This window comes from Echinops telfairi, unplaced genomic scaffold, assembly GCF_000313985.2.
Source record: "Echinops telfairi isolate 266 unplaced genomic scaffold, ASM31398v2 ScPeMD7_7469;HRSCAF=8507_1, whole genome shotgun sequence".
NCBI lineage: Eukaryota > Metazoa > Chordata > Mammalia > Afrosoricida > Tenrecidae > Echinops > Echinops telfairi.
In genome coordinates this window covers 86,215,141-86,234,093 of record NW_022111373.1, presented here as the reverse complement: position 1 = coordinate 86,234,093, position 18,953 = coordinate 86,215,141, and the positions used below count along the sequence as shown (strand labels likewise).

Sequence of the window (18,953 nt, the reverse complement as noted above, 5' to 3'; positions counted from 1 at the left end):
GTTTTAATTTTATTGCTTGATGGCCAAATGTAACCCATTAGATAGTCATTTAAATTTACTGTCTTATATTTTCATATGTACTATATTGAGACATTACCTTGTTATTCTTGAAAAGGGACACTTTATTATTTTGTTTAAAGTCGTTTTATTAGGGGCTCATACAACTCTTTTTGTGGGGGGGGCTCATACAACTCTTATCACAATCCATACATACATCAATTGTGTAAAGCACATTTGTACATTCAAACATTTGCTCTCCACTTAAGCTTACCCTGGCATCAGCTCCGACCCTCCATCATGAACCCTTGATAATTTATAAATTATTATTTTGTCATATCTTGCCCTGTCCGACATCTCCCTTCACCCACTTATCTGTTGTCTGTCCCCCAGGGAGAAGGTCACATGTAGACCCTTGTAATCAGTTCCCCCTTTCCAACCCACTCTCCCTCTACCCTCCCAGTATCGCCACTCACACCACTGGTCCTGAAGGGATCATCTGTCCTGGATTCCCTGTGTTTCCAGTTCCTATCTGTACCAGTGTACCTTCTCTGGTCTAGCCAGATTTGTAAGGTAGAATTGGGATCATGATAGTGGGGGAGAGGAAGCATTTAGGAACTAGAGGAAAGTTGTATGTTTCATCGTTGCTACATCGCACCCTGACTGGCTCATGTCCTCCCAGAGCCCCTTCTGCAGGGGGATGTCCAGTGGCCTACAAATGGGCTTTGGGTCTCCACTACGCACTAGCCCCCTCATTCACTGTGATAAGATTTTTTGTTCTGTTGATGCCTGATCCCTGATCCTTTCAACACCATGTGATCGAACAGGCTGGTGTGCTTCTTCCATGTGGGCTTTGAGGGACAATTTATTTAAAAGCCTCTCATAACTTCCGTTGTTCATGGTTACACCGTTGAATAGTGACAACAATGAAGGAACTTTCAGTGTCCAATCTTACAGTGTGAAAATATGAAGATGGTGCAAGAAGAATAAAAAAGCAGTTTTGAAAGAATAGCGTATCCTATATTTAGATTCATATAAAACTGAATGTTAAGGGTGTTAAGGTCTTTTATGAACGTGAGAGTTGTCAGATCTTGTAATTGGTGGACATTATTGATGGGTGAAAAGATTGCTCTTCCGAAGTTTCACTACGTGACAGTGGTCAAATGAGCATTGTGACCTCATTCCCTACATGGGACTTGCTGGCATGGGAGAACTCCCATTAAATCATTATTGATAATCGGGGGAGATTTTTTCTAGAGTAGCTAGAATTTGAAAGAGCCTGCATTCAGGTATGTTAAGCTCTGGATTTTGCATCAAGCCTGATTTGCAGATTCTGGAAGATTTCGCTCTTGAGCCTATGTACTATATGCTTTTGCCTATGTACTTATGACTTAATATGAGACAAATTGAGAACTTCTATGAAGTAAGCAAGAAAATAGGAGTCTGAGTTTCTTAGACAACTTCTGAACTCCAAATTGGAGTTCATGGAGTTCATTTAAACCATAGCCCTATGGATCTCACATTAAACTTTGTGTTTTTAGTAATTACTGCAGAGAATGAGATCAAATTATTAAGTGATCTGTCTATATGTTTATTTGGTGCAGTTTATTTAATTTTAAAATATAAAATGTTCAGTTTTATTCTGTACAGATTATTAAGATCAAGGGGATTTTTAAAAGTTTGACTTTGCCCTCAATTCAGGAGTCTCAAATTTTGAAGTACTACAGTACTTTTGTTAGTATCCTCATGTGAATCAAAGATTTGAAAGATTGCTGATTTTTTTCTTCACCTTTGATATTTCCAAATACTCCTTATCTGTTGAGTTAAACATGTTGACTATTAGGATTTTTGAACTGGAAGCAATTTTACAAGGCATCGACTCAGATTCCTTATTTTAGTGAGAGAACTTTTTTTTTACGTGTGTAGATTATATTCATATTTCCAGTAGTCACTGATGAAGTAGCACATGGGCGTTGATTTTCATGTCTTTTTCTCCCTGCCTGCTCGTGTGCAGGATATCCCTACTTTCATTTTCTTATTCTTTGCAATACTTCCACTCTAGGTCCTGTTTCCCTCTGAGTTGGAAAGAAAGATAGTCTTAAAATTATAAATTGCACTCTAGCTCTACTAAGAAATTTTTTCTTCATTAAGAGTACCCGGATTACTGCAGAATGACCACAGAAGTAGTGTTACATTACCGACCATATGAGAGTGATCCCACACAGCTGGCAAAACTGATAGAAAAAGCAATTCACGACTTTCCTGCTCGTCCGCTCCCAAGATTTGTCCCTTGGTTTCCACCTGACAGGACTAAACTTGCACTTAAACCCAAGAGATCACCGCCTGTGATTTCTGAAGAGGCTGCTGAAGATGTGAAACGTCATCTAGCCCCTTTAGGACGTGATGTTACATCACAGAGTTATGATTGCACTGTAGATCTATTGGAGTTTCAACCTAACATGAAAATAAAGACGCATTTCATCCGGTCCCACTCACTGGATGAAGAGACTCATTCTGGAAATCTGGATAAACAATCAGCAAAAGAAAAACAGGTCTTCAGGAGGTCTTGGAGTATTTCCCTTCCCAGCAGTAATTGCACTGAAAAGAGTTTTCCTTTATCTAAAAACTTGCAAGATTGTTTAAAGGCACTCAATCTGCATTCGTTTTATAGAGCACGGTGGACAATAGAGCCGACTGTTTGTGACAGCCAAACTCTGGAAGTCATTTGGGCAAAACTCAGTCGACTAGTTAGGCACAATGAGCTTCCATCTTGTAATGCTACAATTCAGAGACACTTAGGCCAGATATGGGTATTCTGTGATATTATGTACTGTGAATATGTGGGAAATCTTCTGAAAGCAAGATTAGCTCTTACTGGAAAAATGAATTTATTTGTGCATAAATTCGGGGTGATTTTTAGCCTGTAGTAAATTTTGCTAATTGTAAAAAAAAGGTTATTATGTATGAACTGAGTATAAATTTAAATATTTATGTGACTGCTAATTTTTAAATGTTTAATGCCTTTTTAAATTTTGTTTATGACTCTTCATTAAGATAACCTAGTTATCCTTAACACTGGTGGGAGGGGAGTAGATTGTGTGTAGATGTATTTATCTTCAAAATATATGCTGTAAAAACAGGCATTTTTTTACCCTGCAAAAAAGAAATGCACTATGTCAGAACTGTCTTACTTAATTTTTTCATTTCCAAGAGTTATACAAAGGGGCATCAAAAAAGTTTGTGAAAAAAACCATGACTTTTTACATACATTTTTCCGCAAACTTCTTGAAGCCAGCTCAGTATTTCTGTAGGAATATAGTAAGAATATGGTGGATTCTCTCCTCATTAGCAGCCTTCTTTTACATAAGTTGTGATAAATTCCTGTTTAAGCTGTTTCTGCTTTTGTTACTTTTCCATTCATTAAATTAATAAATAAATTAAGGTAAATAGTTTGGATTTTGGCAAATCTTCCAAATTTCATTTTACTATAATTTTTTTTCTCTATTCAAGCATAATGGTTATTTTAATCAGCAAAATTCACTACCATGCTACTCAAGCGACATGAATGTATTTCTAAGTAATGGACCAACCCAGATTCTTACTGTTGTTTATGAATACAGGTAATAAATAACAGTTTATATAGTGTTTGGAAATAAGGTACAGAAAATATGGCTTGCTCAAGATTTGATCTTAGTGAAAGTTAATTTTGAGTTGGAGTCTTGGTTGGAGTCACTATGGGATTTACTCTTGTTTCCTGGAAGCACCAGAATGTTACCAACTGGAGAGAGATATCACCATGCAAAACTGCCCAAAGTAATTATAATAAACCGTTGTTGTAAAAGCATGTAAGTGTGTATTTATTTAACAAATTGCAAAGCCTACCATATGCTCAGGACTAGGATATACTAGAGAGGGAGACCAACATGGACCTTGCCCTCATGAATTTGGCATGGAGTTAGCTACCAAGGAGTTAAAACAATTTCCTAAGAGAAGCCATTAACTCTGTCCTCACTAAATTCGCTGCCATTGAGTCAATTTTGATTCTCAGCCACCCTACAGGGCAGGGTAGAGCTGCCCCCATGAGTTTCCTAGACTTTTAATTCCCTCCAGGAGTCGAAAACCCCATGTTTTCTACCTTCAAGCTGGCTGGTGATTTTGAACTGCTGACCTCGAGGTTAGCAGATCAGGGTCCCACTGTACTTACTAGGAAAGCAAATACATGTTTGCCTTATATCAGAGTGTGACTAGCATGTCAAGAGCTCACTGAGATAGGGTAAACATGCTCTTTAAGTGAAGTCATATGAACTTGCCAAAGTTGCTTACATACCAGCAGTCCATTCATTTGGAACTAGAGATTATCTTTCCTGATAGATTTCCCTCCAGTCAAATATTCTTTCACTTCTACTTTTTTTAAAGACTCCTATATAGAAATAAGCACCTGTGCAGTGCATAAATGCTTGCAAAAGTCTTAAGAGGAAAAAATCAAAATATTAGTAGTTTCCAAGGAAACCATTTCAGTAGTTCATCTTCTAATTCAAACATGTTGTTCTTCCACCAAGACTGCGGGAGAAACTTCAGTATCACCTGCTGGCTTCATTACAAGACTCTTGATGTTATGAGGCAGTCTATATAAGTGGTGGGTTTTATTTTTATTATTTAGATCTTAATTACCATCAAGAGTTAAACAGTAAATAATCAAAGCACGGTCATTTGCACAAAATGCAATGCTTTTTGTTTTTCATGTTGTTTCAAAATGATATATATCGAGCATAAATTATAAGGTACAGTTAGGGGTCATGGGCCCATTATCTCAGATTCCTCATCTTGAGGATTTATAATGTCCTGATTTATATCAGTTGCTTTTTGCCATTGTCAGAAAGAAAAAGATCACTCAACTCACTATCTCACTCACTGACATTCACTCACTGCCTCACTCTCTCACTGCCTCACTCACTCACTCACTGTCTCACTCACTGGCTCTCACTCACTCACTGCCTCACTCTCACTGTCTCACTCTCTCACTGCCTCACTCACTGGCTCTCACTCACTCACTGCCTCACTTACTCACTCACTGTCATTCACTCACTGCCTCACTCACTCACTCACTGTCATTCACTCACTGCCTCACTCACTCACTCACTGTCATTCACTCACTGCCTCACTCACTCACTCACTGTCATTCACTCACTGACTCACTCAAAAAAAGAAAAATTAAAAAAGAAAAAGATCATTCACAACTGGGAAGTGGGAAGCTGATTGACTGTAAATCGTGTCCTGATCGTCAACAAAGATGGAGAATTCTTTCTCATCTCCCTGAATAGTGCCAATGTGTTCACGACCCAAGAAGTCCTTGCATCCCAATATTACCTTCTTTGGAGCTTCTTGAGTATTTAGAACCTTAGGGCAGCACAGTGATTAATTCTGTAGCTGCTAACCCAAAGTTGGCACTTGGAACATCTTAGCCATTCTGTGGAAGAAATATTTCTGCTTCTGTAAAGATGACAACCTTGGAACTTATCTGGGCAGCTCTGCTCCATGCCATCGGTGGAAATCCACTCTGGCCAGGAGTGAGTGCAAGGGCTAAGTGATATTTCTGAGTTTAAAAAAAAAAGCCAACCCTACTGCCATCCAGTCGATTCCAACTCATAGCAACCTATAAATCAGAGATGGACGAAAAGGGAGAGAACTGTCGAGGAAGGCGCGTCTGCAGGCCATGCGGGAAATGTCACCAGCATTTCCCCTCAGAAGGTGGCCTCAGTACCAGCATATTCATTCTGCCACTAGCTGTCTCTCTTCAAATGAGTAGTCATTCTGCTAAAGATAAAAAATTCTGGAGGGCATCTAGGTTGGGAGTTTTGCTTTTTAACCTTTGCCCTCATCCTTGTCTAATTTAATTTCATTTGTAGCTTATCTAATAAAGATCATTTATTGTAAATTTCCAAGATGAATTCCTGTATCATGGTTTACTTTCGCTTAATTGACTCATAATACCCCAAATTCACAAACTCAAGTAACTTTAGAAAATACACAGGTAAACGATTACAAGGATCTACATGTGACCTCCTCCTGGGGGACAGACAACAGAAAAGTGGGTGAAGAGAGACATCGGACAGGGCAAGATATGACAAAATAATAATTTATAAACTATCAAGGGCTCATGAGGGAGAGAGGAGCAGGGAGGGAGGGAAAAATGAGGACCTAATGCCGGGGGCTTAAGTGGAGAGGAAATGTTTTGAGAATGATGAGGGCAATGAATGTACAAATGTGCTTTACACAATTGATGGATGTATGGAATGTGATAAGAGTTGTATGAGGCCCTAATAAAATGATTTAAAAAAAAGAAAATACGCAGGTAAAAATGTAGAATGTGGTTGGAATCTGAGATTTGAGGAAAATGCCACTTTTGTCTATGGGACCAAATAAAATGTATATGCAAGTATAATTTGGGGCGACTCATTACTTGGTAATTTTGGACTTTTTTTTTAATTTAAGCTGTGTAAAAAGGTTTTATAAGATTTTACTTGAGACCTAAATTTCATAGTGAATGAAATGTGTTGTAAACTGTATAATTGCCTCTGTACACATGGCATTAACTGCTTATGGATAGTAAATATTTGATAAAATATCAATCTTTTATTCTTAATTTAAGAGAGAGAAATGGATGACATTTTAAAATCAGGAAACTTCGTCAACATTAAAAGCTACTAGATAACTTTCTATTAATTAGTGCTTTTTTATAGTTCTATAAGTGCTGCTGTTGTTTTAAAAGGTAATTGTCATTTCCAGTGAACACTGTTTAATTTTGATATCTATTCTTAATATAAAATACCAAGTTTTAAAACTATATGGTATTGGCATACTTTTTATCTTCTGGACAGATACAATAAGTGAGAAGCCCTCCTTAATTTAAAAGTTCCAAGAATGGGATAGTTACATATTCTACTTGATTTGCTTTAATTATTTGTAGTTCGGAATCCCGGTGGCACTGTCGCGTAAGGGTTGGACTGACAACTCCAAGTTTGGTGATTCAAACCCACCAGTCACCATGCGAGAAAGATAAGGTTGAAGTGGGTTTGAGATTTTCAGAGGTTACCCATCACAACCTCAAAAACCCTCTGTACTGTCACTGTGAGTTAGAATCAGCTCAGTGGCACACCACAGCAGCAACATGAGAGAAACAGGGTGACTAAGACTTTTTTTTTAAGTGATATTTAAGCTAAGACTGAGCACTAAGTTTTATAAGAGTGCTATAGCTAATTAGTAGTGCTATTGGTGGTTAGGTAGGTAATAAGCCCTGATGGTGTCGCTAAGCTCTCGACTAATAACTGAAGGCCAGCTTTGGAACCTACCAACAGCTCCAAGAGAGAAAGATGTAGCATTGTGCTTCTGTCTGCATTTACAGCTTTGGGAACTCTCTATCCTATGTCGTTGTTCAGTGCCATTGAGTCCGTTTTGACCCAGAGCAACTTTACACACAACGGACTGACACACGGCCTGATCCTGTGCCATCCTCACAATTGTTTCTATTGTTGAGCCCATCGTTGCAGCCGTGGTGTCAGTCCATCTCCTTGAAGACCTTCCTCTTTTCCACTGCCCCTCTACTTTCCTAAACATGATGTCCTTCTCCAGGAACTAGTCTCCTGACAATATGTCCAAAGTGTGTGAGACATCTCTGCCACTAAGGAGCACTTTGGCTGTAGGTGTTCCCAGATAGTGAGTTGGGATTCAACTCAGTAGCAGTGGGATTTTGTGTGTGTGGATTTTTGAGGGTTGTTAGGTGCCATTGAGTCAATTCTGACTCACAGTGACCCAATTTTACAGAGTAGAACTCCCCACGGGTTTCCTAAGCTTTGGTCTTGAGTATGGTAAGTGAATTTATAACTTAAAACCTACTTCTCCTTGTTGCGTGCCATTGACTTGATTCCAATGCGTAGTGACCCTGTAGAGCAGAGTAGAACTGACTGCCCATAGCGTTTCCTGCCTGGAAGTTTGATGGGAGCAGATCAGCTTGCTTACTCAAGGAGTGGCTGCTGGGTTTGGACTACTGACTTTTTGGTTAGTAGTAACCATTGCACCTCTAGTCTTCCTCCAGCTTTCCTAGGACCTTGTAATGAATAATTCTTTGCATTTTGTTGATTTTGTTATTTGCTACATCCTCATTTGCATCTTTTGTTTTCTTTTATTCTCTGGATAGTGTTGCACTAGTAAGCCAATCGGTTAATTTGGGCATTAAATATGTTTAGTATATGGTCAGTCCAGTTCTTCCTCCTTTCCTTCCATTTCCTTAGTGCATTTTTATTTATTTGGTTTTCTAGATAAAGTATACTAACATTCTATCACTGCCATAAAACAATTCTTAGTTTGGGTTAAAATAACATAACATTAACTGATATGTTAGTGATTTCTACGCAGATTTCCCCTAGCACCATGTAAAGAAATGCTGACTGACCTCCCAGGTGCCAGTAATTATATCTAAGGAATTAAAAATCGCAAAGTTGCCATTGACAGAATTATATTCAAAGTGGTGCCTCTAACTTTGTTAATGTTCTAGGCAAATATTTGTTCCTTTTTAATGTTTTTTTAAATATTGTTTAGGGTGAGGTCACTTGAGATTGTTTCTAAAGCCTTGTGATATTAATATACCTTCAGCTTTAAAATTCTTCTTTTTCATTTTTTTTCTGTAATGAGAATTTACCACACACCTATCAGCAGATAGTGGTTTGATTGTGGTTATTTCTACATGTCTAATCGGTTATGCATGTATATAAATATAGATAATAGAGGACACAAGGAACACAGTTGTAGAAACTTCTCAGATTATACCGAACACCTCACAAAACAAAATTTCCTAGGGCTCAAAGGCTATAGACTCAGGGGCCATCTACATCATTTGGCACACATGGTTTATAAAGGCAATGGTTTGCATTCACGTTGGTGAACATGCACCCAGAGCTTCTCTCCCTGTCAGAGCAAAGGGGAGTGAAGAAAACAAAAACTTCAAGGGAGCAAATAGTCCAAAAGACTGTTGGCTCTTATGAACCCCAGTCTACATGACCCTGACTTCAGAAGAACTAGATGGTGCGCAGCTACCCCTACCAGGCACTCGCACTCTGATCATAGCAAGGGCTCCCGGACATAGTGGAAGAAAAATGTAAAGCAAAAAATTGAGTTCACGGGAAAAGGCCAGGCTTAATGGTCTGATATCTCAGTTAGATGAATTCCTGAGACTATAGCCCAAAGATAATTTTCTGATCTTTTTGGAGCCATTTCCAGAGAGCACCTTTCAGGCAAACAATAGGCCCATAAAATAATAACACCCAATAGAACTGTGTTCTTTAAAGTAATTGTATGAGATCAAAGGGACATTTCCTCAAAAGCAAAGATGAGAAGGCAAGTAGAAAACAAGACAAAAGGAAACAGGAAAACGAAGACAAATAAATGCTGACACATTGTGTGGAATGTAGCCAGTGTGATGAAACACTATGAACTATCAAATGGGAAACTAACTTGCTTTGCAAACTGTCCCTTAAAGCATACGAAAAAATTATATTTGCACCAATTTTTATAATTAATTAAGTTGTAAATAAAGCAAAGTTATTTTTTGTATGTAAAGCAAATGTTCTTTTTGTCACTTCCAAGCATTAGGAAATCATTGATGTGTAATAATTACACTTCATTTGGGAAACATTAGGTTTGTTTTATATATTAGTATAAGATTGATAAATATTATACATACAGTTTGAGATTATTAACCAAAAACCACATATTAATGTTGACTTTCTGTTTGTTTTGCTTTGCTTTCTTAATTCACAGTGATGCGGTTGACTAAACCTACTTTATTCACCAATATTCCTGTAACCTGTGAAGAGAAAGATTTACCTGGTATGACATATTTTATCATATTTGCATGTAGGGAAAAATTAAAACCTCAGTTTTGCCTACTTTACTTTGAAATAAGTCTCACCATGCCACTCTAATGTTAATCACTGGATGGGGATATATGTTACCTATGACACATGGCTTACAAGTTGGGCTGCAAACCACAAGGTCAACATTTTTAAACCATCAGCTAATCCATGAGAGAAAGATAAAGCTTTCTACTCTTATCAAGATTCATAGCCTCTGAAACCCACCAGAGCAGTTCTGGTCTGCCCCATAGCATTGCTATGATTTTAAGTCAACTCAGTGGCAGTGAGTTTTGTGAGTTTGATTTTAATACCATGTAAGTAGTGGTCATGAGTAACAGTCCTCACTCATAATCTGTAAATCAAGATGCTGTTAATATCCCATGGCAACCAGGGACTTTTAGTATAAGTTTAAGTAAACTTATATTAATATTCATAATAGTATCAAATATTCATTTCTCTTCAAATATTCTGTGTGTATATTTAGAATGCCATGATGGTTGTATGTTGGGATGCTATACTGTAGTTCGGAACCACCAAAGATGGGGGGACCAAGATGGGGTTTTCTACCTCCATAAAGAGTTACAGTGAAATTGAAGCAGATTATGTAAGTGTCAAGGACTCTAAGCAGAAAACCCAAAGGCGCCAACCAAGAGGAGTCCCCACCCAAAAAAAAGAGTTACAGCCCCTGCCCCCCAAAAAAGAGTTACAGCCTTTGCAGCTCCAAAGCATTACTACCCTGTCCTATAGGGTCGCCATGAGTCGACATAGACTCACTGGCAGTGAAGTGTTTTTTTTTAATGTATGTATTTGTGTGTGTGTGTGTGTGTGTGTATAAGTATAGATATGAATAATCATTCCCTTTATTAAAAATTACTGGTAAGTTTTTTATCTCATTACCTACATTTCCCTTTATTCTATATGAGACCAGAACTTTTTGGCCTACATTTTACTAGATGGTGATGCTGCTTTTGTTAAGTGCCATTGAGTCAGCTCCAACTCTTGCCACCAGTGATGCTGTGCGTAGCGGAATGAAACGTGGTCCTGCACCATCCTCACAACTATCCCTATGCTTGAGCCTATGGTTGCAGCCACTGTGTCCATCCATCTTGTCGCGGGCTTTCCTCTTTTTCCCTGCCCCGCCGCTTTACCAAACTTGATGCCTTTCTCCAGGGACTGGTCTCTCCTGACCGTATGTCCAAAGTATATAAGATGAGCCTTGCCCTTTCCTCTTATAAGCACTCTGGCCTTTCTTCTTCCAATGCATATCCCTCTGGCTTTTAACAGTCCAAGGTACTCTTAATATTCTTCTCCAGCACCACAATTCAAATGCATCAATTCTACAGTTTTCCTTATATAGTGACCAACTCTCTGCATCATTCAATATTTTGCCTATAAAATCAAAATTGCAATTCGAGGCTTGGATTATTTTCTTGAGTTCTTTCAGTTTTAGATGTATTGAGTGTTTTCTTCCCTTTCGGTTTTCTAATGCTAGATCCTTGAACATTTTGTTATAGTATTTGACTTTGTCTTCTCAAACTGCCCTTTGAAACTTTTTATTTATCTCTCTTCATTCTTTCTTCCATTTACTTCAGCAATTCTATAATTAAGGAAGTTTTAGAGTCTCTTCTGATATCCACTTTGATCTTTTCTTTCTTAACAATTTTACTGACCTTGTTCCACATATCATAGGAGCTCTCCTGGCATTGTGCTTATGTGTTGTGCTGCCATCCGCATGGTTGGCAGTTTGAAACCACCATCAGCTCCTACGTGAGAAAGACTGGGGTTTCTATTCCCTCAAACAGTTATCATTGAGGGTCGCTATGAGTCACCATTGACTGGATGGCAGTGAGTTTAGCCTTTTTTGTTGTTGTTGTTCCACATATCATGCAATTCATTAATTTAATTATATTAAGAAGAATTGTACAATCCTGACCACAATCAGTTTTAGAACATTTTCTTTTTCCATGTACTCACTATTATGAGTGTAATTATTATTTTTTTGATTGTGGAAAAAACTATACACAACAACACATTCTTCAATTCAACAACTTCTACATGTATAATACAGTGCCATTTATTTTACTCTTCGTGTTGTGCAACCATTTATTCCAAATTATTCTTCTTCCAAATTATTCCCCCACTATTAACATGAACTCGATGCCCTCTAAGCTTTCATCATCCATGGTAACCATCGGTCAACATACATTTGTTTTTGTTTTTTTTAGTAGTTCTCTTGTCATAAAATTCACATATCATATACTTCCATAGTTAAGTCACTTTTTTAAAGAGTTGTATATACATCATCACAATCTAGTTCAAGTGCTCCCTTCCCCTTGTTGTATTCATTGTTTGCTGCCCAATTCCCTTCATCCTCCCCATCCCTGATACACCATTACATCAGTTATTGTCTCTTTGTCTCCACTCCTGTGCTTCATAAACTGGGAAACTTAGCAGAACAATTAAAAAAATGAAGCAGAAATAAGAAAACAATAATAATATAAAAATAAAGAGTAAAGACAGAAAAGACCACCAGCTATATTTTTCAAAGCCAGAGAGGAAAGTTCTGTCTTGGAACAAGCTAAATATATTTGAGCCTAGAATAAATTCAGGTGGGGTGTCAAGAGAGGTCAACTGGCCAAGTATATTATACCATGGTTTGATCCATCATAATCAGGTTTACAATCATCTCTGATAATGAAGCTGTTTGAGTCCTTTGCCTGCGGCTAGAGGAGCTCTGTCAGAGGCTTAATCTGACTAGAAACACTGTAGATGGATTGGGGGCTCCCGCTGTCCACCAAAGCCTTCTCCAAATTGGGTATTCACTGTTTAAGCTCTGATACTTTCCTTTCGTCATATTTGGATTTTGTTATCATCATTTTTGGATCACATAGGCTAGTATGCTTCTTTGATGTGGGCTAAGTTGACACATGACTTAGATGACTGATTGTTTGAATACAAGCCTGTAAGGTCCCAGACACTATTCCAGTTGATAGATAGGCACCATCTGCTTCTTCACCACACTTTGCTGTAGCACCCTTATCTTCAGTGATCCCTTCATGAAGGCGAGTATCAAGCAGGGCCATGTTATAAGAACTAACTGATCTTGGATGGAGGCTAGAAGTAAAGTAGGAGCCCAGAATCCATCTGCTTGTCCACAGGTTATAAACGACTCTGGTTTACTTTAGCAGTCATATTAGGGCAAAAACCAAGGACAACCTAAAACAAACGAATAACAGCAACAAAAAAGAAAACGTTAGTCATCCCCCTGAAAGATAAGGTGATTGCATTGATAATATCAATAATTTATCCAATGGCATAGAATTTAAGATACTGTTAATATGAGGAGTTTATTGCTTTGTACAGATTGATTTCTTGGTTGATCTCTGTTTAAACTGAGCATGTGGTTTGTTGCTAGGGGCAAATTTGCTATATCTTTTTCACAAGGACAGATCCTTGCCTACAGGATTAAGAGCTGTCATATTACTGCAAGGGGCGAATTGAGGTACTAAATATGTGGTGAAGCTGGGTCTCCTATCATTGGATGCCCACTAAGCCAAGGGTCCCACCCAATATCCAACAACTGCCATTTCCAGTCTTGGGGTAGCCATCCTTTGCTTCCTCTCCCATTAAAGTTTTGGTTTTAAGTCCACAGGCTACCAGTAGGGTAGGGTCCAGTTTGTTCAGTTGGACATCCACCTCGAATCCTTCTGGTGTGACCCATGGGGGGGATGCCATGTTTCTTGTAAGGCCAGCGTCTAAGGTCATCATAGTAAGTCCATGGGATGCTTCACCAACAATTAGGTGGAAACGTATTCAAAGTGTCCACCAAGGAACATAGAACTAGTTTTATTCTCTCTCCTTAGTTTCCCTACATTTATTGTTTAGCATAACTTCCTGATGTGAAGTTGCTTCTCCCCATTTACCTACCATACCCACCAACAGGAATATAAGTACCTCCTCTGAAATGCAAATGCCCCTGGTCTTAGCTTGATTTCCAGTAAGGGTCTCCTCTCATTCCTACAGAGAGCCTGTTAATTTTTCTCAGCCTTGTCTCAATATTGTATAGCATCAAGTGGATGTTCATTTTTCTTTTTCCCATTCTTGAAGGAGTGACCCCAGTGGATGTGAGGTATCCTCTTTTGATGTGGTACTTATGAAGCGCACATGAGAGGGGTGACGTATGGTTTATGGCCAATAGGTAGAATTTCTACCCCTTGGTTTGGTAATTGGTTTCTAAGTTTGTTTAATTGGTATTTCTCCTTCTAGTGGTGAACTCATATAATATTTATCCTTTTGTGATTGACTAACTTCACTCAGCATAATGATTTCCAGGTCCTTCCATGCCATTGAGTGTTTCGTGCTTGCATCACTTTTTTAGGGATGCATAGTACTCCATTGTGCATATGTACCATGGTTTCTTTATCCATTCTTTCACTCTTGAGCATTTGGGCTACTTCTAGTTGTTTATGAACTGTGCTGCTATGAACATGGGAGAGCATACATCCACTCATGTTGTGTTTCTTATTTCTTTTGGGTATACACTTAATAGTGGTATTGCTGGGTTGTATGGGATTTCAATTCCCAGTTGATTTAAGTATTGCCATATCATTTACCATACAGGTTATATGTATTTACAAGTCCACCCACAGTGTATACGAGTTCCAATCTTTCCACATCCTCTCCCACATTTGTTTTCTGTTTTTTTTATGAATTAGGTTAGCATTGTAAATTATAAGGCGGTATCTCAGTGTGGTTTTAATTTGCATCTCCCAGATGGGTGCTGATTGTGTGCAATTTTTAATGTGTTTGTTACTTCATTTTTGGTGAACTGTCCATGTCTTTTTCCCAATTCTTAATTGGGTCATTTGTTATTTTCTTACTGAACTATTAATAGAGTTGTATAGATTTTGGTAATTAGACCCTTGTCTGATGTGTCATTGGTAAAAGTATTTTCCCAGTCTGTGGGCTCTCATTTTACTCTCCTGATGCAGTCTTTGGATGTGCTAAAGTGATGTCATTTCAGCACGTCCCAGCCATCTATCTCGTCTTCTGCTGTGTGTGCCCCTTTATTATACTTGCTAGTCTCTGTGTGCCCTGCAATAGGGTCCTGCAGTTATTTCCAGTTTTCTCATTGATGATCCTGATAGCTCTGGGGTTTGCATTTCAGTCTTTAATACATCTTGAGTTCATTTTTGTACATGGGGAGAGATATGGGTCTTGTTCATTTTCTGCACATGGAAATCCAGTTTGTCCAACACCATTTGTTGAAGAGGCTGCCTTTGTTCCATTGGGATTTCTAGATCCTTTGTCAAAGATCAGTTGCCTGTAGGCTGTTGCATTGATATCTGGGTTTCCTGTTCTGATCCATCGGTCTATGTATCTCTTGTACCAGCACCAGGCTGTTTTGAGGCCTCCTGCTTGGTGCTTTTTAAGAACTTCTATGCTTTTCCTGGGTCTTTTGCCTATCTATATTACATTGGTAATCAGTTTTTTGATTTCTTTAAAAGATGCATTTGGGATTTGGATTGGGATTGCGTTGTCTCTATTGATTGTTTTAGGAAGTATTGACATTTTCACAGTATTATCTTTCTTGTCTTTTTAATGACCTTTTTTGCTTTCTTCATGAATAATGGTCTTGATGTCCTCCCAGAGTTCATCGGGTCTTCTGTCATTGGTGTTCATTGCATCAAATCATTACTTGAAATGTTCTCAAAATAAAGGGGGGTGTAGACTCAAAGGGTGTAGACTTTTGGGAATTGTTTAATTTTCTTGAACTTTATCCTGAATTTACATATGAGCAGTTGATGGTCTGTTCCACAATTGGCCTCTAGTCTGATTTTAGCTGCTGATATTGAGCTTCTCTATTGTATCTCCCCACAGATGTAGTCAATTGGACTTCTATGTGTTCCATCTGAGGAAGTTCATGTGTATTTGCCTTTTGCGTTGTTGAAAAAAGGTCTTTACTATGGAAAAGTCAACGGTTGTGCACATTTCTATCATGCGATTTCATTTCTATCCCCAAGTCCATATTTTCCCACCACTCTGCCTTCCTTTTTGTTTACAATGTTTGCATTCCAATCATCAATAACTGTAAAATCATCTTGATTGCACATTTGATCAATTTCCAACTGAAGTTGTTGCTAGAATTCTTCAGTTGTCTCCATCACTAGTTTTCGTGGTGGGTGCATGACGTTGAATAATAGTTGTATTGATTGGATTTCCTTGAAGGCAGATAGATATAATGTGATCACAGATAGCATCGTACTTCATGATGAATTTAGCAAGATTCTTTCTGACAATGAGTACCATGCCATTCCTCTTGATTGTGTTATTCACGGCACAGTAAATCACATGGTTTTCTGACTCAGAATGGCCAATATCAGTCCATTTCAACTCACTAAGGCCTATATCAATCAGCTCACTAATGCTATGTCAATGCAGTACTAGGTACTATATTTTTTAAAGTAATTTTTGTCAAGATATTAGTTTTTAAAGTCTATATGAAAGCTACATATTTCTATATGTAAATAGACCATATTTTCAAGATGCTAGATATTAGAGTTTTATGTTTCTCTATTGCTATAGGAGAGCTCTTTAACCAACTCATGAGAGATGATCCTTCAACAGTAAATGGTGCAGAAATTTTAATGCTTGGAGAAATGTTAACTCTACCACAGAATTTTGGGTAAGAATAATATATTCATGTAATAAATGCAACAATTACAAAGTTATTATAAGTCATGTTTTAAAAATTAACTTTGGGATGGGAAAATACTCATGATACATCTTTAAGTGGTATAAAAATTGTTTTCAAAACTTATTCTATGTGATTTTGGTTTTATTTAAAATATATATACCCACTCCTCACTTATTAACATAGGTACCAAAGACCACATAATTAGGTACAAAAAATGGCATTATACAAAAATTGGTGTTATGTGAAAATAGATAGTGACTACATCATAACATAACTGTCAAATTACATTGTTACAGAGTTGCCAAACCACTGAGAATCATTGTCCAGTCATAACATATGTCTTAACACATAACCGTAACCAGACAGGTAAACTTAAGCATTATAGTCAGCATTAATCTCACTTCACACCTTGGCATTTGTTGCTGTCAAGGCATACATTGTTGATGTACAAAATGTCAGATAACATGGTTTGTATTTTATGAATGCAAAATATCAAATAAAAAGATCATCAGAAATTGGAGAAGTCAGTGTAAGAGGGGGCTTCGAAAGGTTTTTGGAAATATTACAATAATTTTTAATTCCATTTTTTCATTAGCTTTTTAAAGCCTGCTTGTATGTATACAAAAATGTTATTACTAGTGGTTCCCAAATATAAATATAATTTTCTTTAAATTTTTTTACATTTTTAATGACCATATGTATTTTACAACCATGTATTCCTTATTTTAACTGTTTTAATCTAAATATGTCTTTAAGAAGTAGTTATAATATTGAGTCTCACATTCCTTTCCCGACACAAGTTATCAGATTCGTTAACTACTAGTATCCCTGGTAGTATGGTGGTTATGTGCTGAAGTGTGCGACACAAGGTCAGCAGTTCGAAGCCACCAGCTGCTCTGCAGAAGAAAGAAGGGGCTTTCTTCTCCCATAAGGAATTACAGTCTTAGAAACCCACAAGGTTTGCTATGAGTCGGCATCACCTCGATGGCAGTGAATTTGGTTTAGGTTTAGGAACCCTTACCCTATCCTCTTAGGCTAGATTGCTGATGAGGTGGAAGCTTCTGATTTCACTCTACTTACTGCTTGGAGAAGTAGACAAAAGGTGAATTTTTAGGTTTTCTTTTTTAGGTATATAGAATGTGATCATTATTAGTGCCTTGAATACTTGGAAATATATTAATGTAATGATGTGAATCTACTATATATACTCGAGTATAAGCTGACCCAAATATCAGCTGAGGCACCCAATTTTACCACAAAAACTATGTAAAAAATGTGCTGACTGAACCATGACGCTGCGGGGAACAGCACTGGAGACACAGTGCGGGAATAGAGCACAGTCTGGCCCCAACACACTGGGGCGAGGCACTGGGGACATGCAGCAGAGCAGCAGGGGGAGCAGACTGATGAAACCCCCAGGGAATACCAAAAGTAGACTTGGGAGACAGAGTGTGGCACCCATCAGACTCAACTGGAAAACACTCATAAAAGCTAACAAACAGACGAACTATTTATAGGCTTTTCCATTTTGTCAGCTGCTTTCTTTTTGTTGTTATTTTGTGTTTGTTTTATGCTGTTGTTTTGTTGGTTTTGTCTTCCTATGTTGTTTTATTTGGCTTTGTCTGGTTTTTGCACTTACTAATGTATCTAGATAAGATAGGCGAGATAAACAATTCAGAGATGAAAAGAACGGGACCAAGGATATAGAACTAGATCTATGTGCATATATGTATTGAGTTAGTGTTAAGGTAGCTGATGGACATTGGGCCTCCACTCAAGTACTCCCTCAATGCAAGAATACTTTGTTCTATTAAACTGGCATTCCATGATGCTCACCTTCCTGATACAATCGATGAAGACAAAGCGGGTGCATAAGCAAATGTGGTGAAGAAAGCTGATGGTGCCCGGCTATCAAAAAATATAGCGCCTGGGGTCTTAAAGGCTTGAAGATAAACAAGTGGCCATCTAGCTCAGAAGCAACAAAAGCCACATGGAAGAAGTACACCAGCCTCTGTGATCACGAGGTGTCAAAGGGCTCAGGTATCAGGCATCATCAGAACAAAAAAATCTTGCCATAGTGAATGAGGTGAGGCTTGCGGAGTAAGATCCAAAGCCCATTTGTAGGTCACTGGATATCCCCTTACAGAAGGGTCTCAGAGAGGAGACGAGCCAGTTGGTGCGATGTAGCAATGATGAAAAATACAACTTTCCTCTAGTTCCTAAATGCTTCCACCACTATGATGATGCCAATTCGACCTTACAAATCTGGCTAGACCAGAGGATGTACACTGGTACAGATAGGAACTGGAAACACAGTGAATCCAGGGCGGATGATCCCTTCAGGACCAGTG

General features: G+C 38.1%; 1 protein-coding gene across 5 annotated transcripts in view; it reads left to right on the top strand.

Annotated features, from left to right (window-relative positions):
• The window catches only part of LOC101658656 (trafficking protein particle complex subunit 13), a 51,197-nt gene that overhangs the window by 2,078 nt on the left and 30,166 nt on the right, over positions 1 to 18,953 (top strand). For 4 of the 5 annotated variants that reach the window (XM_004703569.3, XM_030888862.2, XM_004703567.2 and 1 more), the window contains exons 2-3: positions 9,811 to 9,879; positions 16,491 to 16,590. In XM_004703569.3, the coding sequence (XP_004703626.3) occupies positions 9,811 to 9,879; positions 16,491 to 16,590 (169 nt within the window). Of the gene's footprint in view, positions 1 to 2,148; positions 3,831 to 9,810; positions 9,880 to 16,490; positions 16,591 to 18,953 lie in introns of those variants that run through there. The other variant, XM_045285126.1, reaches the window with a different exon arrangement.